At 48.2% G+C, this 13,471-nt stretch overlaps 2 protein-coding genes across 8 annotated transcripts in view; one reads left to right on the top strand and one right to left on the bottom strand.

Annotated features, from left to right (window-relative positions):
* Positions 1–13,070, bottom strand: part of MIGA1 (mitoguardin 1) — a 61,009-nt gene extending 47,939 nt beyond the window's left edge. The window contains exons 1-6 of one of the 3 annotated variants that reach the window (XM_090049186.1): positions 12,952–13,070; positions 12,368–12,543; positions 7,112–7,289; positions 6,429–6,565; positions 2,013–2,139; positions 206–342 (exon numbers count right to left, since the gene is read on the bottom strand). In XM_090049186.1, the coding sequence (XP_089905312.1) occupies positions 206–342; positions 2,013–2,139; positions 6,429–6,565; positions 7,112–7,289; positions 12,368–12,466 (678 nt within the window). In that variant the 5' untranslated portion in view covers positions 12,467–12,543; positions 12,952–13,070. Of the gene's footprint in view, positions 1–205; positions 343–2,012; positions 2,140–6,428; positions 6,566–7,111; positions 7,290–12,367 lie in introns of all 3 variants that reach the window. The other 2 variants (XM_090049185.1, XM_090049187.1) reach the window with 2 other exon arrangements.
* USP33 (ubiquitin specific peptidase 33) overlaps positions 13,050–13,471 on the top strand; it is a 60,791-nt gene continuing 60,369 nt past the window's right edge. For 3 of the 5 annotated variants that reach the window (XR_016442597.1, XM_090049183.1, XM_090049177.1), the window contains exon 1: positions 13,254–13,364. The gene's annotated coding sequence lies outside the window, so the exon portion shown is untranslated. Of the gene's footprint in view, positions 13,190–13,253; positions 13,365–13,471 lie in introns of those variants that run through there. The other 2 variants (XM_090049180.1, XM_090049178.1) reach the window with 2 other exon arrangements.

The raw sequence follows: 13,471 nt of genomic DNA, 5'->3' as shown, positions 1-13,471 counted from the left end.
GTAAACAATGAGAGAGCACTGATTGTCTTAGCAAAACAGGACTGGGGGAAAAGGGTACGGTAAGGAGGTCCTCTGAGTGCAGGTATTCCAAACAGCAAGCTTGAATTGAGGGAGTTAGTTTCATTGTCACAGCAGAACCTGAAAATATTTAATTGTCAGAGTGATCTGGCTAAGCAGAAACTAAATAACACAGTTTAATGCTTACTTCTACACTCTCTTCTGCAATGGCATCTCCTGCTCCTAGTTTGATGGAACTACAACTTGCTTCATCTTCAGCTTGTCTGGTACGGAAAGTCAGTGCCTGCTCCCACCGACGTAGGGCCTCTTCAAAAAGCTCCATACCTTTAAAAAAACCCCCAAAAAACAACATCTGCATTCTATTAAATAAAAGTTTCTGGGTGTGTCTACATGTGCATTAGATCTGGGAGCAGTTTACTCATGAGTAAATGCACCACAGCAGGCGTCTACATGTGTAAGGAAGCAGGACCAGATTTGCTACCAGTGCCAGCAAACTGCTCTTGCTTCCTGGGGCCCTACAATTGGCCCCTGCTGCCACCAGGGGGAGCTCTGGGCTTCCCCTGGGTGCTAGCCCAGGGGTTGGCAGAGCACCAGGCCAGGAGACAGCTCCTGACCATGGCTGGGACCTGGGCAATTGCTTGCTGCAGGAGCAGAGACAAAGTCCACCGGCCCCCACAACTAGGAGCTCCCAGCCCTGGCTCCCTGATCCAGTTAAGGGACTTGGAAAAAGCTGCAGAGGTGGGGCAGGTTCTAGGCCCCTGCCCCAATCCACTGGTGGCACAGCTAGCAGTGAGCCCCTGGATGGGTGGAGATTCCCCACTCAAGGCTCGCTACCAGATGCTCTACTGACAGATTGGGGCATGAGGCTGGGACCTGCCTCACTCCTGTAGCTCTTTCCAAGCCCCATGCCTCAACCACCCAATTGGGGCACAGGGCTGGGACCTGCCCCTGACTGGGACAGTTCCCAGCCCCTGGCTGCACAATAATAGGATGGGGGCTGGAGAGCCTGTTTCCTGCTCAGCTCCACAAATTTTCCAATTCCCACTCCCTGATCAAGATCTCAGAGCAAGGAGGTGGGGGACTTTGGAGCTCCCTGCCGCCTCCAGTGGCAGAGCCTACCCTGGCAGCAGGCAGTTCCTGCAGGCAGGAAGCAATCTCCCACCCCCTGGTGGCTGGCTGACCGGGAGCAAATTTGCTCCTGGTCAGGCTTCTACACAACCACTACTGAGCAGTTAGCAATTACAGGTAAAATTTGCTACTTGCATTTGCAGGTAGCAAATTTACCTACCTGAAAACGCAGGTAGCAAATTTACTCATGATTAGCAAGGTTTACTACACTGTAAGGATGTGCACATGTAGATGCATATGCTTACTGCCCAGTAACTATGCTACTTCACAGTCAAGTGTCTTGTGTAGACACACCCTCTGCATCTTTTTTCAGTTTCCAACCAACCATGGGTATAAATGGCTTAAATACATCATACTTGGAAAGCTTTCCTTTTCTCTCAAAAAATAAATAAAATTTTTTAAAAAATGTAAATTTCTAGTAGAAACCAGAAGGAAGTTCCTTACAGAGCAATGATTAAATATAGCAACAAAGCAGTTCAGTAGGAATTTCTCTCTTTTACTTACTTTGTTACAGATAAGCCCCCACTGAGTTAATTGCAACTGAAAGGTCAATTTCTTTATTTAACTAAAAAATATACATGTTTTTGCTTTACCAGGGAAAAATTTCACTTCACTCAGCAATAAAAATTCCATTTCTCATCTTAATTCCAATTATCTTCAGATAAAAATAATTCCAACATTTTGGTATTCAAGCTTTACCAAGAAGAAGTACCTTTATCATATAGTAGAAAGATTAATAATCGCAGGACACCTTCAGACCCTATCATGACAATATTGCATAGAAATCATTTTACTATGAAACAAAGTAGCTGAAAATAGTTAGCAAAAAGCAAAACTTACAGGCATCACATTTTATTATAACCTACCCATTAAGTACAAGTTTTCAGGAGTAGTAACTGGAATATTGACAAGTTTAATATCGTCTTCATCTGTTTTATCCCAGGAATTGGAATTGGCACAAGCACAGCTGTGACAGGAGGTGGCACTTTGAACCTAAAAAAATTGGGTGCATTATTAAACAAAGACTTGATCTGTCTTGATGCAGTAGCATTTCCTCATGCAGCTACAAATCAGGGATACTTCCCTAATTTCAGCAACAAATTATTTTTCAAAGTATGATGGTTCTGTTCAGATCAAGAGAAATGTTTCTTTGCAAACCTAACTCCAATATTAATAACTACGTCATGGATATGATGATACTTTGTCTCACTAGCTAATTCATCTGTGTGACAAAATCAAATCAATAGTAACCCATTATCGCACTGAGAAAATAATCAGTGATAAGAATCGCTGTTCAAAATTGTTTAACAAACAATTATAAACTCATATGAAAAATGTTTAAAAAAAATATACATCTCTCTAAGCCTGTCATTTACTGGACAATTTCTATCTTTTGCTGTTAAGTATGTACCGTATTTTTCGGACCATAAGACGCACCGGACCATAAGACACACCCCTCCTGGAGCCTCAGTCTCCGCGGCAGCGAGTCCCTCCTTCGGACTCCTGCCCCATCTGTTCCGGCCGGCCATTTTTATTGCCGGCTCCCGGCCACCGGCACGGGCGCCGGCTTCCGGTCTAAACAAGCGGCGGATGTCCCGCTCGGGCTCCGCCGCCTCCGCGGGCAAGCTCCGCCCCATCTCCCCGGGACACGGCACAAACAAGCGGCGGGTGTCCCGCTCGGGCTCCGCCGCCTCCGCGGGCAAGCTCCGCCCCGTCTCCCCGGGACACACACCTTCGGACCATAAGACGCACCCTCGTTTTCTCCCCACTTTTGGGGGGGAAAAAGTGCATCTTATGGTCCGAAAAATACGGTATGTAATGCAAACTATCCCACTCTGATTTTTTTTTAACGTTAGCTGAAAAAAAAAATTCATTACAAAATGAAAGGTGTCAATAAAACTCTATACATGTAAAAATGTGCATACACTAACAGGACAAGAGAACATATTCATCATGGCTTATGATCCCAATCTACCATCACAGTGGGCCAAAGGAGACACCTTCACTAAAGTACTAGCACTAACCTAACAAAATGTGTAATATGTAATCCAGAGCCTCCTTTGGAAGTGAGTGAGTAGAGGGCACATAAATAATTAAGTTGCTGGGTGTGGACAGACTTTGCAATTATTCCTCAATTTCAGCTTTCGTTTAATAAAAAAAAAAAATCCTGATTACTATGGAAACCACAAAGCAAGTGCAACTAATGTAGAGGCTCTCTGCACAACTTGACAGATGCCTATAATATGCAAGAGATGTGAAAGGCTCATTAATTGAGACTGGAAACTAAAACAATACCCACATTCAAATGACCTGGGAGAATTCTCCCAGGTTTGCTCTCCTGGTAGACATACTTATCCAGAGATGCCTGAACACACATTCACTTGCTGAGCCCCTGAAGAACAGAGTTTTCTGTGCTGATGCTGTGCAGCCAGGGGGGGCCTGTGCACACATCTCAGGATGCTCTACAGGCCCCCTCAGTTTGCCCAGAGACAGATAGCAGCAATAGATAGGGCAGCCCTGATTGGCTGACCCAGATTGCTCAGGGTCAGCTTACATTTCCCTGCAGCAAAATACAGAATTGTAAATGGGACGTTTTCTGCTCCCTGCTCAGTTGGAATAGCAGAGTCTGCCAAGCTATGCACTCTGTTCCTGGGCTGGGGGAGAACACTATTGTGGCTTCTCTCAGAAGGGTAAGTTGTATAGCCATTTGCTCTCATAAGTTAAACTCTCCTGGAAGTGATTTCTCTCTCCTGGAGCAGCCATTTTTCCTTTGAGAGAAAAGGCCTGAACATCTGTATACAGTACTTGTTGTTTCTTCTGGGAGAGAGCAGAGACTGTCTGTAAGTAGCCTGACTCAGATGCCACTAATGACAGTGGCCAGAGTTAACACTGGGCTACCAGACTTTTTCAAATGTAGAGAAGTTTATTATTAAGATCCCTGTACTAAAAGTTGCTCGAACAAGGACAGCAGGCGCAGAAGAGGAAAGAACTAGGTATGCGGGTTGTCGCAGTGCACTGAAGTGCCTGCTCCTAGAGGGAAGAACAGGTGTTGGTTGCTGGGGCAACAAGGGTCAGCTGACCAGGAAGGGGCAGGTCCTGGCCTATATAAACAGCACAGGCTGAGGCCATAGGCAGTTCCCCTCTGACAGCTGTGAAAGAGAGAGTTCTGCTGGGAGTAGGCAGAGTTGAGAAGCCTGATGACCTGAGCAGATTATGGGTGAGAATACCAGGCAGAGGAACTCCTGGCAGGGATGGAAATGACGATTAGCCAGAGGGTTTAGGGTTTACATTTTGGGCCGGGAGGCTTGAGTTTGAGTTGGGGCTGAGCAGCTGATGGTTTTGTTTGTTGTTACACCGGAGGACCGGGTGAGGCTGTAGGGATTGGAGGAGGCCTCATGGAAGCTCCCCAGTAGCGTGGGGGTTCCTGGCGCCTGAGAAGGTGCTGCGTTTTGGGGGCGTATAGGCCCCAGCCCCAGTGGGGCAGTGTTGTGCAGGACGAGGAGCCCCAGTGCGGATGAGGGACCCGAGAAGGTGGGTTTGGAGGCCAGGCACGGCTACAGCCACCTGAGCCTTGGTGGGGTTTGCAGACCCGAGGAGGGGGTGCACTGACCCGAGCCCTGAGAAGGGGCACAGTGCATTGGGGGCCAGGCATGGCTACAGCTGCCGGAGCCCCAACTGTGAGGAGCCCCAGGGAGGGCACACACAGGCCCCAGTGCAGGCAGGAGTTGCGTGAGCAAGTCCCAGGGCACGCGTGAGCACGAGCAGAGCCCCAGGGAGGGCATATAGGAATAAGAAGCCCCAGGGAGGGCGAGAGTAACACGTTTAGCCCCGTGGAGTGTGAGCGTACCGGTAGAAGCCCCGGAGAGGGCGAGTGTATGGGTAGGAGCCCCAGAGAGGGCGAACGTACGGGGAAAGGCCCGGGAGAGGGCCACTAAGAGAAGACAATAGACGCAACAACATCTGGTACACCTGAGAGGCTTGGGGCGTGGTTTAAGGGGTAGTAGGAGCCACGCACAGCCCATAGGGCTGGGACCACTAGATTGACCTACATGAGACAAAGGGCTGGGATAAATCAGAGCACCGTGTCCAAGGGGACAAGTAAAGGCAGCCCCCCTTAGAATACTTTCACCATCAAAGACATCGCAGGCGAAAACGAGGGTGTTTGACAGACAACTTGGCATGGTAGGGGGGCGCCAGGAAAGATCACGGCCGCTCCTGGGTCCCTGCCCTGTGACACAGGTCTTTAAAAACATGGGATAGTTGAAGTAGAGTATAACTGGCTTCACTTTCTCCAACTGGGGGCAAAAGAAGAGAAAGAAGCTTCAGAAGTGGAGAAATTCCAAGTTAAATTTGATGATGAATGCCCAAATTATCTGATTACATGGTAGCATAACACCTCACAGAAGTCAAAAGAACCTAGTGAACATCCACAGCCTAAATGCCTGGTATATGCTATGGTAAAGATCAGTGTCATTTGTAGAAGAGAAAAAACTCCCCTTCTTACCAGAACTCAAATTGAGGGGCTGCTGCCAATTCCTTTCCTTTCTGGCATTCTCTGAAAGGTTACAGAAAACTGTTTTGTTTTTTTTGTTACTGCTCCTTGCACAAAAGCTATTCAGCCCCAGGGCTCCATGAGCTCCTCAGAATTGTGCTGTACTAATAGTTTACAACAGTGGCATCAAGTTACCTCAGGCTGCATCCAGACCACAGGCCAGATCCACGTGGCCAGAAGCAACTGTATGGAATTGTGCATTGGTCTGGAGCCATGTGGCAGCACAGAGCCCTGGCCAGCCTGCAGCACAAAGCAGAGGGCATGCAGCCACATAGGACTCCGGCTGGGCAGCAGCGCAGATCCAGAGGGGTGTGTTAGCATGGGAGTCTGCATTAGGGCAGCAGTGGGAGCTGGAGGGCTGGTGCCAACTGCCATGTCTGCTAGGGTCCACAGATCCTGAATTCTGCAACAGGCCATACCTTCCCAGCTTCTAGTAGCCCACCGGCCTAATGATGCACTAGATAGAACCGTTCTACAAGCCGAATCTGGCCTGCTGCCTGTATACTTGATCTACAGAACACAGAATTTGTTTCGTTGCTCTTATTACAGAAAGTAAGCTAGACTTCCCCATAGATGTCATCTTTCTGTATGCCTAGCATTCCTGGTATAGGCAAACCATATCAGTTCAACGGAAGCATTGAGTGCATTCACAGTAGGCAGCAGAACTTAAAAGCTCAGAAGTCTGTTTAGTTCATTGTACAAGAAATCCTTAAAGATGGCTTATACTTACTGAGGCCAAACTCTGTACTGAACCAGAATATTTACTAAAAGGTCCTCCATTTGCATAGATACAAGACTGAGATCCTTTTTCTTTGGCTGAACTCAAAGAAAGCGTCAAGTTTTGTCTGCTACTGGAACAACTGGAACCTAAGAAACAGATAAACCAATTTTAAAACTTCTGCAATTGGAATCATTGTACCCAAGGTGCTTTACCCAGAACTTTGTCTAATCTAGTACATTACAATAGTTATCCTGAACCACAATGAACCTTTTCTTACTTAACTATTTACATATATAAATGTAGTTAGAACACCTGCAAGAACAATCGTTAGAACTTAGTAAGTACATTAGTTCTATAAGCAATCACACCATTTCTTTCAATGTTGGAGGGATTTTCAGAACATTTTGAAGCTTAACAGGTGATTGTTGGCTTTCGGCTTTGGATTCAAAGAGCATTTAAGAGATCATTAAAACATTAGCATGCAGAGCTACTCTTTGCCTAAGGTAAAGCACCATTCTAATTTTTGTTTCTATGCTTTCTCTTCATTAATATCACAAAACGCACACATTTCTCTTTCCCATCCATTCACCCCTAGAATTAAAATGTAAATAGTTTTGGGTTTACTTCAATAATAATAATTTTCCAATGGAAAAGAAGAAAAATAAAAGGCACTTTTGGTTTTCCCCATGTACCTTTTTCCGATGCAACCGTTTTTGTACATTCTAGTAAAAGATGGCCTGGTTCCCATGGTGACACTTTCCGGCTTTTCTTTCCTCGTCTTCTTTTAAAATGGTGGGCCAGAAAAATTACAGATACTGCACTCACTGCTGTTACTGCAAACAGCTTCTTCAACCCAGGAGAAAACTTTATCTGAAATACATCAAGAGAAGCTCTTCACTACACAATTATTATAGGGTGCTGCTCCTGGGTTAGCTAGCCTGGCCAGGGCAGCTAGTCACCCACCCACGTCTCAGTGAGAATGTAAGGTAATTCCACCCGCCATCACCCGCCCAGGACAAAGAAGTTCTGCTTCAGTTCACTAGGAAAGAATCAGAGTGACCAAGCTTACTGTAATGCAAGGAATCATGAGCAGGTATCCAGGTTTTCCATTTCCCATAGGAAAAAACACAGATTTCCCTTTTATCAGAGAAAAACACAGATTTTACCTTTTAAAGGAGATGCACACAGATCTTGCTCTTTTGCAAACAGCTCTCTGCAGACTAGGAGAGTTCCAGCCCGCAAGGGGCTGGCGGGAATGGGAGGAGGGCAAGCTGGTAGGGGGCACCATGTGCATATATGTGCACATGGCTTCCAGGCAGTTTGGGTAGCAGGTCCTGCAGGTAAGTCTGGCAGGAGTGGGGAATCGAGGCCCTCACAGAGTCTCACGCTGGGCAGGACTGGGGCTGGTGCCCAACCATGTGGTATGTGGGACTGCACTGTGTGATTGCAGAACTCTGGCAGGGAGTGGGATGGGTCTGCAGGCGGCTTGTCAAGGGAGCGGGGCTGGCTCCCCGTTGTGCGCACTCCTGAGGGAGCACATACCCCACAGATACAGGCTGCCCAGTGCAGGCTTAGGGTTCCCTGCCCTGCTGCCCTTCCCCAGGGCCTCCGCTGTGCCACAGGTGGGACCTGGTGTGGTAAGACAGAACAGGGCTGGATGGAGAAGTTCCTTGCTGCTGTGAGCCCTGACCTGGGTCAGACAACTGAAAAGGCAGCATCCCCAGCCTCATGTTTACTGACTGTATCTGAAGCAGGAGTGAGCAAAACACATTTTGTGGGCCAGATCTGGCCTGCCAAGGGATTTTTCTGGCCTGCAGCAAGTCCCTTGGCCCCACGTGGCTCTCTGCGCAGGGGGCAGCCTAAGATGTGGTGTGTGGGGCTGCAGCAGTGCAGTGGTTGGATTCACTTCTTAGATGCCCCCACATTGATAGCTCCTTCCAGCTGCCACTGCCAGTCTCTGCCACCATAGCTAGACCTGGCCCCACCGCCTGGGTACCCCAACCCATCTGTCCCACACCCATCACTGGGGGCACCAGATGAATTAGATGGGCAGAGCTTCCATGGAGCCTGGGACCCATGTGGGCAAGGTCTGCATCTGGACAGATGGGATGGGGTCATGGCAGGGCAGGGAGTGGCATCTGGGAGCAGGATGGACGGGCAGATTCAAGGCCAGCATTGGGATGAGGAGGCAGTTGCAAGTGCCCAAAATCCACTATCTGCACATTCCTGCAACATGCCAATTCCATGGGCAGGAGCATGCAGGAAGTGAATAACAGCTCTGTCACTGCCCCATACTCCTCATCCCATCCCCAACCCTGCCTGCCCATCCTGCGCCAGTCCCACCCACAGCCCCCATCTGCCTGACCAAGTGTGCCATGAATGGCACATGCCCCCAGTGGTTGTGGGGGCATGGCTATGCTGGCAGCAGCAGGAGAGCAGCGACAGTGGGATAAGCTGGGAGCTCCTGCAGACGCTGATGACACCGTCCACCCACAGGCGCTCCCGGCAGCCAGGGGCAATCGTGGACTGCCCACAGATACTGCTGGCAGTGTCAGTGGCAGGATGGCAAGTGGCAATCGCTTGCCGGCAGGGAGTGCACTGTCACACTCACAAGGTGCATGTGCACCCACTACGCATCGCCCCTGAAGCATGCCTTGCCCATGTGGGTCTCAGGCCAACCTCCATGGTGACCCTGGGATCACTGGGCAGTGAGAGCACAGGGCCGGGCCACAGGGCAAAGCCAAAGGGAGTTTTGGTGAGTATTTGTGAGCGGGGGGAGAGGAAGAGTGTGTGTGTGGGGGGGAATGTTGACCCAGCCCATAACAGCACACCCAAACTCCCCAAGTGACCCTCCTGCCCAAATAATTATCCACTCCTAATCTAAACCAAAGCAAAGGATTTAGCTCAGGTATTAAAACACAAAATGTACTTTAATGCTTAAAAAAATAAAAATAAAAAAATCACTCTCTGTACAAACAGTAAAGATGCAGTAATACTGTACGAAAGATTAAATTAAGCAAAATATTACACCTGAGTTCATATTCATTTCATATAATAAATAATTAGAAATCCATTTATAAATTCATTTCAACCAAGTGGACGTTACATTTCAGAAGTTTTAATAACTGTAACTAGATGTTCCGTGACTTTTTTCCATCCCACTGGACATGCAGAAGATGGTAAACAAGTGAACAGACATACACTGGAATCTCTGGTGATGTATAATTAATCCCAGAGTTAATAAAAGACTTGAGAGATGCAGGAGCTCTAGAAAAACCACTACAGCAATACAGACCACGCAATCAGTGAGCTCTTAGTAAGGAATTTATTTTTTCCATGTTGGAAAAATTTACAGTCCTGGGGTAGTCACATGAGAGATATTAAGACTATTCACTCTTCTTAATATTTATACTAAAACATACATATACATACACATATATTTATGTAATACGATAAAGATGTTTTAGGCCGCTTGTACTATTAAAACATAAAATAGGGTTTTATCAATGCCACTGGATTTGGAGAGTTATTGAGATTTAATGACTAGGGATCTAGGATTTCTGTTTCCTGCAGAAAAATGAAGAAAAATACAGATTTCCCCTTTAAAGGAGAAAAACGTGGATTTTCCCCTCTGAAGGAGGAAACTGTGGGTTTTCCCTTTTGCAAACAGCTCTCTGCAGTTGGGCAGAGTTCCAGCCTGCAAGAGCTACCTGCAAAAGGGCAGAAAACCCTAAGCCCTGTCTGGAGAGGGTGAGACAAAGCCTGAGAATCTGAGACCAGCCAGTTCTGGCTCAGACTCACTTTCCCTCCTGCAGCTGTTGGGGTAAGTAGAGCTTTTGAGGGCTGGGGACCCTGCAAAGAGGACTGAATTGGCAGCAGGGTCTATGTGTGTGTGCATATGTAATGGGCTGGGGGTGGCAATGGGGAAGGGTCTACAAGAGAGAAAGGTGGGGTAGGAAGGTGCTCCAGATAGAAATGGTCACTAGAACTGGGCCTGGAGACTCCCTGCCCTCCTAGAGCTGCCTCTGCAGAGGGAGACTAGCATAGAAGAGAAGGGGCTTGCCCAGTCAGAGGCAGGCCCAATCCAGTCCAGTCCAGTCCCTGAGCCCTGTCAAGGGCTTCCCAGGAAGGTTATGGAGACCGCTGGGGCCTGGGCACAGGGAGCAGAAAAGCAAGGGCCAGCACTGCTCAAAGCCACAAAGCATCAGGCAGGACACCTTCAGCTGGACCTGTGGCTTGGTGCGGGGGGGCGCTACTGCTGCCGGGAGGAAGCAAGTCGGGGGCAGTCAGGGGCTGCTGGTCAGGAGTGAGGGGCAACAGCAGGGGCAGAGCAACAGCAAATCAGTGATGCTCTGCGCCACAACACAACTGCGGGGACAGCTGCAGCTGGACCCGTGTCCTTGTGAGGGAACGGGACAGGAGGTGCTCCCACTTTCTATGATAAAAAACACCAAAATGAAATGCCAAAGTTTATAGGTATTTAGAATTTATTTTATTATAATAACTGAGGCACTGGTAGGCTTCCACACTGCTTTAAACTGGTAAATATAGCAATAAAACATTGTGTTCAGTCGATAGTGGCATTCCATTTTAATGGCAGAAAAAAACATGAATTTGTGGGGTTTTAATCAGAGAATTTTGAATTTTTAAACAGAGAAAATCAGGATCCGCATTAATGACTCAGTAACATCTTTCCTCTTAAAAAAGTGCCAGAGTCCTGATGATGGATCATATTTTGCTTACGCTCACACCTATTAGTATGGCTGCATGGATTAAATAAAGAACAAGCTCACAATCTCCCCCCTTATATTAACAGAAAAGTAGCATCTTTTTCAACATACTAGAACGTGGACTTTTTCTGTGAATAAGAAATATGGAAGCAGTTTTCCCATTTCATAAAGCTTACAGTTATTTAAACAGGTTTGGTTTCACTGTGTTGTTCAGAAACATGCCCTAGTTATATCTGACTAAGAACTGCCTCCTCCCTTGGCTGTAGTCAAAGCACAAATACTGATTCTCCACCCTAACTTTCTATTAAAGAATGTTCCAGGGACACGTTCCCCTGCAGACAGGGAGTGTCAACTCCATGATGCTACTAAGCTCTATGAGTCTGGAAACTAAGACTACAACGGACTCTTTACTATTAAAGATAAATCATTTATTACCCACCAGTACTATTTTTACATACAGCAACTTAGCATATAAAACCAAGAAAATGGATGGCAATAAATCAGTGCTAAAAGCATCTGCATAAAAGCCAAAGAAGTGATTAACTAAAGCTTCATTATGTTCAACTATAAGGGACTATTAACATAAAAAAAACAAAAAAACCACCAGATTGGATTTAAACCAAGCATCTCTCAGTACTATATCACTTATTGTAAATCAGTCAAAAACACTGTCAGCTGGGTGAATCTTCACAATTGATGCAATAGTTCATCAAAACAAATACAGTCAAAAAAAGAAAAAATAGCTACAATCTACAAAAGATTTTAGAACATGCCCAATACGATTATTTGGGTTAACGACTTCTGCATTTAAACTTTTAAGAAACTGACAAATTTTCTTGTGAAAAACAAAACTGAAGAGCATGATATTTGGTTTGATCAGAAGTACTACAATGCTGCAATGATTACTCTGCAATGAAACCTATGGGTTTGCAGAGAGTCATTTCTGTTATCTGACATACAACTGACTTGAGGGAGTAGAAGGGAGAAAAACAAAACAAACAAACAAAAATAGTTTTGTCTCTCATGCGTTCACATTGGGTGAGAACCAGAACAAAGAGATTCCTGGGGGAAAACGTTTAATGAAGATGTAACCAAATATTATGCCCCCCAGGAGCTCAATTGTTTAAAATACTGTAAAAAAATTAAGTAACTGACACCGTTTCAGATCCATGGATGAAAATGCCACAAATGAAGATAACACAATATTATGTTCATTACCTGAATGAGAGAATAATACCAGGAAAGGGGAAGATGAAACACTTGTAAAGCTGCTGTCTTCAAAGAAAAGTGCGTCTCACTAACTGCTTCTTCGGACATGGCTCTCTCTCTCCCATAACCTCATTAAGCAAAACTACCTTGAGGCCGCATCAGTCACAACCTGCCACTGGCATCCCCTGTCAAATGAAAGCGATGTGTTCAATTACACCTCTCCCAGTCTGTTCTCTACAGCCTGTCAAAGCCTGGGGTTGCAGAGGGCGCAGAGGCGGGCCGGCATCCTCCTCCTTCACCTCTACCGAGAAGCTGAGCAGGGCGCGGCAGGTTTTGGCCCGTCCTCCACCCCGCTCTGCCCTTGGCAGGGGGCAGCACCGGACATCGTGGGGAGCAACAGCGGCCTGCGGGGAGGGATTTGCAAGGAGCGGCAGGGAGGGACCCGCAGCAGGAGACGCTCGCTCGCTCCCTACCACAGAGGCGGGGATGGCGGGCGCTGCTCGGCCCCGCGGGGTAGGGCGATGTGCCTCCAGGCGGGGCGGGGCGGACCCTGAGGGGACTCCGCGCCTCCTCTAGGCCGCGCCCCCGCTTACCTACTGGGCTCCGCGAGCAACAGCAGCCCTTCACCACCCGCTCCAGCCCCGGCCCCGCCCCCACGACGGCCGCTAGGAGTCAGCAGCACATCCGCTTCCGGGGTCAACGCAGAGCTGGGTGGAGGAATGAGCCCCAAATGTGCACCCGCGCCGCCGCCATCTTTGTGCGGGCAACCCTAAGCTCTGCCCACGCGAAGGCCCCGGGGCAGCAGCGCGGCCCGCCGCCGCCGCCATCTTGGTGAGGAGTAGGCCGGGGGGGGGCAGGCTCCGCGCTGCCATCTTTGTGCGGGGCGCCCCCACGTGTGTCTGAGGGGCGGGGAGGGAGCGACGCCTCCACGCCGCCATCTTTGTGCGGGGCGCGTTCGCCGGCTGGGGCTGAGGACGGTGGGAGCCGCAGGCGCCCGGTGGCCCAGGTGAGGTGGGATCCTCGGCTCGGCTCGCTCTACCATCCAGCTCCAAGGGCACGAGCCGAAGGACTTAAGGGGCTGCGTCGTGGCGCCTGCGGGCTGCCCTTTCGCCT

The sequence above is a fragment of the Crocodylus siamensis genome, chromosome 5 (assembly GCF_052110815.1).
Source record: "Crocodylus siamensis isolate JL-2025a chromosome 5, ASM5211081v1, whole genome shotgun sequence".
Taxonomy (NCBI): Eukaryota; Metazoa; Chordata; order Crocodylia; family Crocodylidae; genus Crocodylus; species Crocodylus siamensis.
This window is presented reverse-complemented; position numbering and strand designations above follow the sequence as displayed.